Source organism: Pempheris klunzingeri, chromosome 2 (genome assembly GCF_042242105.1).
Source record: "Pempheris klunzingeri isolate RE-2024b chromosome 2, fPemKlu1.hap1, whole genome shotgun sequence".
Lineage (NCBI taxonomy): Eukaryota > Metazoa > Chordata > Actinopteri > Acropomatiformes > Pempheridae > Pempheris > Pempheris klunzingeri.
The window spans coordinates 30,628,193-30,635,722 of record NC_092013.1 but is presented as its reverse complement, the minus strand read 5'-3'; the positions used below and the strand labels follow the sequence as shown (position 1 = coordinate 30,635,722).

At 47.4% G+C, this 7,530-nt stretch overlaps 1 protein-coding gene across 1 annotated transcript; it reads left to right on the top strand.

The window, feature by feature from the left end:
• The first annotated feature begins 48 nt into the window (after nt 1–48).
• Nucleotides 49–7,014, top strand: ppp4r2b (protein phosphatase 4, regulatory subunit 2b). The gene is made up of 9 exons (XM_070851738.1): nt 49–171; nt 850–931; nt 1,267–1,437; nt 3,237–3,330; nt 3,419–3,456; nt 3,582–3,656; nt 3,771–3,911; nt 4,009–4,331; nt 5,421–7,014. Exons 1-9 carry the CDS (start codon nt 138–140, stop codon nt 5,807–5,809), a joined length of 1,347 nt encoding a protein of 448 aa, XP_070707839.1. The 5' UTR covers nt 49–137; the 3' UTR covers nt 5,810–7,014.
• Nucleotides 7,015–7,530: the final 516 nt, after the last annotated feature.

The following is a 7,530-nucleotide window of genomic DNA, read 5'->3' as shown; positions in this document are numbered from 1 at the left end:
CAGGCAGTGACCTCACGCCGCCATGTTGAAATGCTCCCTCCTCTCCGCCTGCCGGGAGTGAGATCGTAGCTCCGCCGCAGCAGCTAGCCGCCAGTCTGCTTCTCACACCCACAGGACTGACAGAGGGCGACGACGTGATGGAAGCTGACTCGCTCCAAGAGGCGCTCAGAGGTCACTCCGGCTTATTTCGATAGTGTGTGTGTGTTCACCGACACCACGTGCTGTGTGTGTGAGCGCTTCCGCAGGTGTTGTTAGAAGAATTAAACGCATCGAAGCTCTCAAGCTAACGTCGCTAGCTAGCTAGCTTGCTAGCGAGCTAATGCTAACATTACTAGCGGGTTGACGGAAATGGTTAGCTGCCTGTCCAGTTCATTAGCCGGGCACGTAAGCTAGTTAAGACATGATGCGTAATTCAGAGCTCCTGTGTATTTTCCCTCGGTATTTGACAACTCGCTGACGGATAGCTTAGCCTAGCTTAGGTGAGGTATTTTTTAACCTGCCGGTGTCACCTACTGTTTGCCGGCTACTCTGTTACGGCTAACAGCTAGCATGCTATCTAGTGCGCTCAACTTAAGCTAGCCAGCGACCTAGCTACCTTTTTGGAGAGGTAGCATCCACTATCCCGCTACGTTATGTAAAATAGCCAGCGTTAATTATATAGAGTCGATCGTGTTCGTCCCAACAAGCTTCACTTGGTTGGCCAGAGTAGGTAACCACTGCAGGCAGCCCAAGCAGCCATGCTATGTAGCAGCTAAGCTAACGTTGATTCAAAGCCTGCTCGCCTGATGTTGGTCATAACGCAGGGTCAGTGTGTGTTTATTCACCCCGGGGTTCATGTTGTCTCCTCAGATTTCGATAAGAAAGCAAAGAAGGAGGTATGTCCTCTTCTGGAGCAGTTTCTATGTCATATTGCCAAGACTGGAGAGACCATGTAAGTGAACGCTGCAGGCCTGATCAAGTTTCCTCACCACTACAACACTCAGCCACACATTTGATTGTTTCTTGGTTGGTTTTAAACGGACTGCCAGTGTTTTTTCATACCTGCTGTATGTGCGCAGTCCAGGAACATTTTTTATAGAGTGTGTAGAATTTATTTTTTCTCTGTTTGTTTGTGCAGCATTGATGCCAGTGTAACAATACTGTCATGTCCCTAATCAAATAAAATGTTGTTATAGCCTCTTCAGCATCCAACCGTAGCACCGCTCTGTCTAGTTTCCCGTGTATTCAAACGTCCTGAGCCTCATTCTGCTTTCCATTTTCCTCCAGAGTTCAGTGGTCTCAATTTAAGAACTACTTCCTGTTTAAATTGGAGGAGGTGATGGACGACTTCAGAGCCTCGGCGCCTGAACAAAGAGGTCCTGCAAATCCCAACGTGGAGTCGATTCCATTTGAAGATATGAAGGAGAGAATCCTGAAGATTGTGAAGGGATACAATGGGTAGGTAGCGAGATGAAGCAGTGCGTGCCGGTGTGACAGTGACAGGTGCCAGACTGATAACTGTTGACCAGGATAGATGTCCTCTGGCTTACTGTATTCACAACACAGACATTTGTAGTTTACATGACTGTTACACACTTCTTCGTCATGTGTCATGGCTGCTACGGTGATTTTATCATGGCTGTACAGCACTGCCACCTCTTATGGGTTTTCATTTTGCCCCAGACAGTATGTCCAGTGTTATGCTCTCCAGATGTCCCACAACTAAATCAAACTTTGCCAAATGAAACTTTATTCATAGAGATACACTACTCACCAAAAGTTAGGGATATTCGACTTTCAGGTGAAATATATGGAAAATGTAAAAAGTGAATGCTACAGTGATATTATATCATGAAAGTAGGACATTTAAGTAGAAGCATGCAATGGTGATTTTATTCATCTTAAACAATTTATTGAAAGAAAATCTACCAACAGTGGTAGGTATACCACAACAAAACATGTTCAGTGTCTCAATAAATTGGGACGTGGCCAAAGGACGTCCACTCCTCTCCTTTCTGTGACTCTTCCAGTCTCTGTATCACTGTTCCAACCTCCTGATGACACTCTGTGACCCTCTAAGCTCAGTGAACACCTCCGTCTGAGGACTTCCTGTTTGAAGCCTCCAGTGTTGAGGTGCTGCTGATCAACTGTTAGGTGTCGTCTTGGTCTCATGATGTCAGAATGTGAACAGCAGGATGAGGAGGACTGTTTAAATACCAATTCTAACTGAAGCAGGAAATGTATTGGTGGATTCATGGATCAAACCTGTTGTGAATGTTGCTGTTAAGCTTCTTGTTAGAGAACAGCAGCTGGTGCAGGAAGTACTGAGACACTGAACAGTTGGACATGTGCATTCAAAGGTTTAGAGAAGGTCACATTAAGTTCACCTGGAAAGGTTAGAATGCATTTTAGGTTCATCTTGAAATTTCACCTGAAAGCTGAATATCCCTAACTTTTAGTGAGTAGTGTATGTGTAGAAATATGAAGTGCTGAACATGAAGAGTAGAAATAGGAATATGTTTAAAAGAACACAAGTTCAGCAATTAATAATTAAAAGCAGGAAAGAAGGAAATGACAGAATAAAAACACAATGCAATCATTGACAGTCCTGCAATGCAAAAACGACAGAAAGTTGACTCCACCTGTCTGTGGTGACCTGAAAGTCACCCATAAGAGTCACATGTCTCAGTTTACTCACTGTGAACTATTTAGGGTCTGTTATCTCGTTCAGTGGGGTTACTGTGTGAAGCTCCGTTCAGGACTAACTGGCCTCAGTGTCGGATTTGACATTTTAGGATACTTTAGGAAGATTAGAGCCACGGTTTTGGGCCTGATCAAAACAGATTGTGAACTCTGACTCAATGTGCGTCAATGAAGTATGAAATACAGATGCCCCACAGTGGCACTCGGTCCAAACTAGAGGTGACTTGGTCTGCGGTCAGTTCAAACAGATGCAAACAGGACAGTGACACCAGCAGCATGCCGTCAGGACTCACTGAGAGATGAAGAGGAGCTGAACATGTAATTTCCCCTACATGTTACAGTTCACTCCTCAACTCGCTTAAAAACTAATTCTTCTCCTGCAGTGACTGCGGATGAGTGTGAGTGTGCTCAGGTCCATCCTGTTCTTAGACACAGTGGGACCCCGTGTGACTGAATGTCGTTGTGGCCCAGCAGCGTGAAAAGCACATCTGAGGGCACGTCTTTAGAGAAGTTCAGTGTGTATTGATGCGTTTAACTCTTTTGCTCAATTGTAGGATTCCGTTTACGATCCAGCGCCTGTGTGAACTGCTCACAGAACCCAAGAGGAACTACACAGGGACTGATAAGTTTCTTCGAGGTGTGGAGAAGGTACGTCCTACGCAGCACGTTTTTCTGGTCTTTTTTTTGAATATTTAAGTTGCTAACCTGGCTTCACTCACTCCTTGTTTCCCTGTAGAATGTAATGGTGGTAAGCTGTGTTCACCCAACCTCAGAGTAAGTGTCACATCCGAGTGAAACACTTCTTAGAATAACCAAGAAATGACCCTTAATGATGGCTGTTTTCCACTGGATTAACAGTTCTGTTTCTGTGTTTTGTGTTTCCGAATGTGCCTGTGCAGGAAAAATGGATGCGGTGCTGTCAACAGAATGAATGGAGTGATGCTTCCTGGGAACACGTCTGCTTTTACAGAGAGGTTGTCTTTTAGTCCTTGATCCTAACGTTCACATTCAGCTTGAATCACAGCAGCTCACACTTACAATGGTGTTTTCTCCATCCATTTTCTCTTTATTTATTGGCTTTCTATCAGGAAAGTGAACGGTCCTGGAACTCCCCGGCCGCTGAACCGACCGAAGGTGTCTCTGGCCAACTCTCTAGCAGCTAACGGGCTGCCGGACAGCACGGACAACAAAGACCTCAGCACAGAGCCAGAGGACGACAAAGACTCCAGGTAAACTGTAACACACCAGAAAGTCTGTTGTCCTCGCTGGACGTGAGCCCTCTGCAATCTGAAACACATCTGTATCTGCTTTTCGTCTGTCGCTCAGCGAGGTGTCGGGTTCCCTGGGGAGCTCGGTGAAGAACAAACACCCCGACGCAGAAGAAGAGGACATGGAAGCCGAGCAGCAGGAAGTGAAGAGACTCAAGTTCAGCAAGGACGAGGACGAGGAGGAAGACGAGGACGACGAAGAAGAAGAGCAGGAGGTGGACACACTGAGGCCTTTACATGCCACCACCTGCCTATCAAAAGAGGCAGAAGCCATGGTCCAAGAGGAGGAGGAGGACGAGGAGGAGGATGAGGAGGAGGAGAAGGTCGGGTACAGCAAGGAGAATGAAGCCTCCAGCAGTGCTGCTGCTGCTGAAGACCAAGGTACACTGGTGGTGTAGTGTTGATGATGTGATGCTCTTTGAATTACTGAGACCCCCCCACCCCACCCCCCACGAAGGGGATGGCGTGAAACTGATCAGACAGGCTTGTGGACAATGTCAGTGTGTGTGTGAGCTAAACAACAGAAACTCCAGTGTGTGAGTGTGAGTGTGACCCAGCACAGTTCAGCAGCCTCCGCAGTGACTCCCCCAGTAGGATCAGCACCTCTCAGACTGTTGTAGACTCATTAGGCCGAGCTGGTGGGCCTGAGGAAGTGGTGGTGAAAGTATCTGCGCTGTTAGACGCTCGGCACATTTAGCTTTCTAATAATCTCCTCGGTTTGTAGACGTGCATCAGAGCGCTCCCAGGGGAGGGCCACTGAAGGTACCGCAGCTTGTTTACAAGGAAAATGGTATGACGTGCCGTACTATGATCTGACAGTGTGCCAGGATGCCTGTCAGCGGTGCCTGTGTGTTACCAGCTGGGCTGAAAATGGCTCATTTAAATGATGGTTAATGTCCTCTGATAGATGAGTATATCAGTTTTTACATGACTGTGTGTGTGTGTGTGTGTGTGGAAACCAGCTGGAGATCCCAGGCGCAGGTTAACATGTGGTCTCTGTATGGATTTGAATAACAGCTAATCATTTTGGTGCACTTTGGTGTTTAACCAAAAACAGAGAAGACAATGTTTGATAGTTTGATTCTATTTTATGCCAGCCCCATCATCTCTCAGGGCTTTCTACAGACGTGTGGCTGGCAGCCTTCTTACTAAAAATGAATCGCCCGGCCGTGTGTAGGACAGGCCGTTCGCCCAGAGCTGCCGCTGATTTAACTTACAGCTGCATGCACATGTTCACCTGTCTCCTGCTGTGGAACCGGGTTGTGCAAAAAGTCCAAGTTGAGCTAGGTATGGTATTACAGCCGAATGTCTGTGCTCGTAGAGGAATACTTAGAATACAGGGGGGTGTAAATTTTACATTGTACGTTTATCAGAGTGAGTTGTGATGATGGACACTGATGAAGTTGTGTTTGTGCCTGACAAGAACACCAGCAGAGTCTTCAGTGCTGTTTGTCCTCTTCTTGACCACAGAACCAACCAGCAGTACGCCGGCCGAGGAGTGTGCAGGCTCGGGTCAGGAGGCGGAGCGGGCCGAGAGGGAGGTGCCGTGCGGCTCCCAGGAGGAGGGCAGCGACATGGATCAGACGGAGCAGCAGGCCCCCGCAGGTGTCCTGGAGAGCCCTGAGACCAGCAGGGACGGCGAGGAGAGCAGCAGCGACCCAGTGAGCAGCAGCAGCAGCAGCAGTAGCAGCGGTAGCAGCAGTGGTAGCAGCTGTAGCATAGAGGAGAGTGCAGAGGCGGCCAGAGAAGACGTGGCTCTAGCTCCCTCCAGCAGTACGACTGAACCTCCTACAGAGGGCGCCATGGAAAGTGCCACCTTGAACAGTGGGACCACGGAGGAGCCCATGGAGCAGGACTAGACTGAAGGCCCCCGTTGCAGCCATGTGTGACCACAAACCAGCTTGTCCTTGAGTCCAGCTTGACTGTCACTGGGAATGAGGATAAGTGCACCTCGTACACAAGACGAACGCCTCGACCCGCTTTTGGACACTCCTCCAAAATGGCTACCTGGCATCGATGTGGGCATACAAATAAATTTTCATTTGAAGTTTTCTTTTTTTCTTTTTAACTGGAATGTTTTATCGATCTTCTTATCCTCTGTTTTTAAGTTTCCCTTCAGAGGGGTTGGTCTCAGCTGCCTTCAGTGTCCCGGCTGGATTTTCTTTTTGTTCATGCTTTGTGTTTGTCGGGGCGCCGGGTTCATCTGGCTCTTCTGCGAACGCCACTGGCTCCAACCATTTGGACGCTGAGATAAGATGGGTAGTGTACGTTTTGTACCCTTTAAGCCACACTACCAGGGTCAGAGCAGCCGTACCAGCCCCTCATTATTTATGGAAAGTTGAAGCTGCCTGCCACCACGTCTCTGCCCCCGACTCAAGCTCATGTAAAAATGTCCGAGCCAAGACATGAACATGTCCGCGGCCCCCCCCCACCCCCACCACCACCATGACGGTGTCACACCACCAGGCTGTTGAGAACATGCATCGCTCTGAAGTTTATGTCTCCGTCCTTATGTGATGGAGACTATTCTTTGATATATTTTGTGTTTCCAGTTCCTCCAGCGTGTCCTTATAATTTTCACCACACCTTTGCAGTGATACACTACCAGTCCCACTGAACAGAACCACCACATGCTACCTTGTAGAGGCGTCCTCTGTACAATGATACGTTCTGGATGCGTAAAACCACCATAATTTATATGATCATTTCAGTTCGACGGGTTTCTTTGGAGTATGTTTTTGTTTCGTCTGCCAGTTGTAGTCTCCAAAACCAGCTGTAAGTACAAAGATGACTTCCGCTTTCTTTGTATCGTGATGTCACCATGTTGTCTCACCGACCGATATCCAGAGCGGTTTCTGGTTCCAGCTCTACACCTGTTTCTGCAGCTGTACTTTTTGATATTTAGAATTTTAAATTCCTGTAAAGTAGATTTTTTGTAGATTGTAATACAGTATGTGTTCACTGCCTTTGTGAAACCATATTATTGTATAATTTCTGTGTATTCTCTGAATGCTTTTGCTTTCAGTGCGGTATTCAGAAACAGCAATAAATGTTAACATTTTTATGCGTGGTGGTCTTGCTTATTGTCACACAGAAGTGTGTGTGTGTGTGAGAGAGAGAGTGACGTCCATCTTGAACATGCAGGCTACACACCGGCCTTGCAGCAGACATTTTGACTAGTAGCAGGAAAACACAAACTCCCATTCTGCTCACAGAACAGACCTGTAACTGAACTGAGTCTTAAACACGCTCAGCAGCCCTGAAGCTTTGGGGTTGTCCTGCTTTGGAATGACCTATTTTGTAGATAAAATTTGAGCCCAGTAACGTGATCCTGTGCTGTGTCCCAGTTCTGTGCTAAGTGTTTACAGTACTGTGTGTACCCTGTACTTCAGTGGGCTTTATTAATAGCTAATGGTGCAAGATGCTGTCTCCCAGATGTGTGATGTTACAGTGTGAACACTACAAACCCTGAATGGTATGCAGCACGGGGGCCTCGTGTACTCGTTAACTGTGACCCAGGTGAACTGTGCTCTCTGGTTGTTTGGCTGCAGGTGTTCAAAACCACACCTTCCTTCTACTC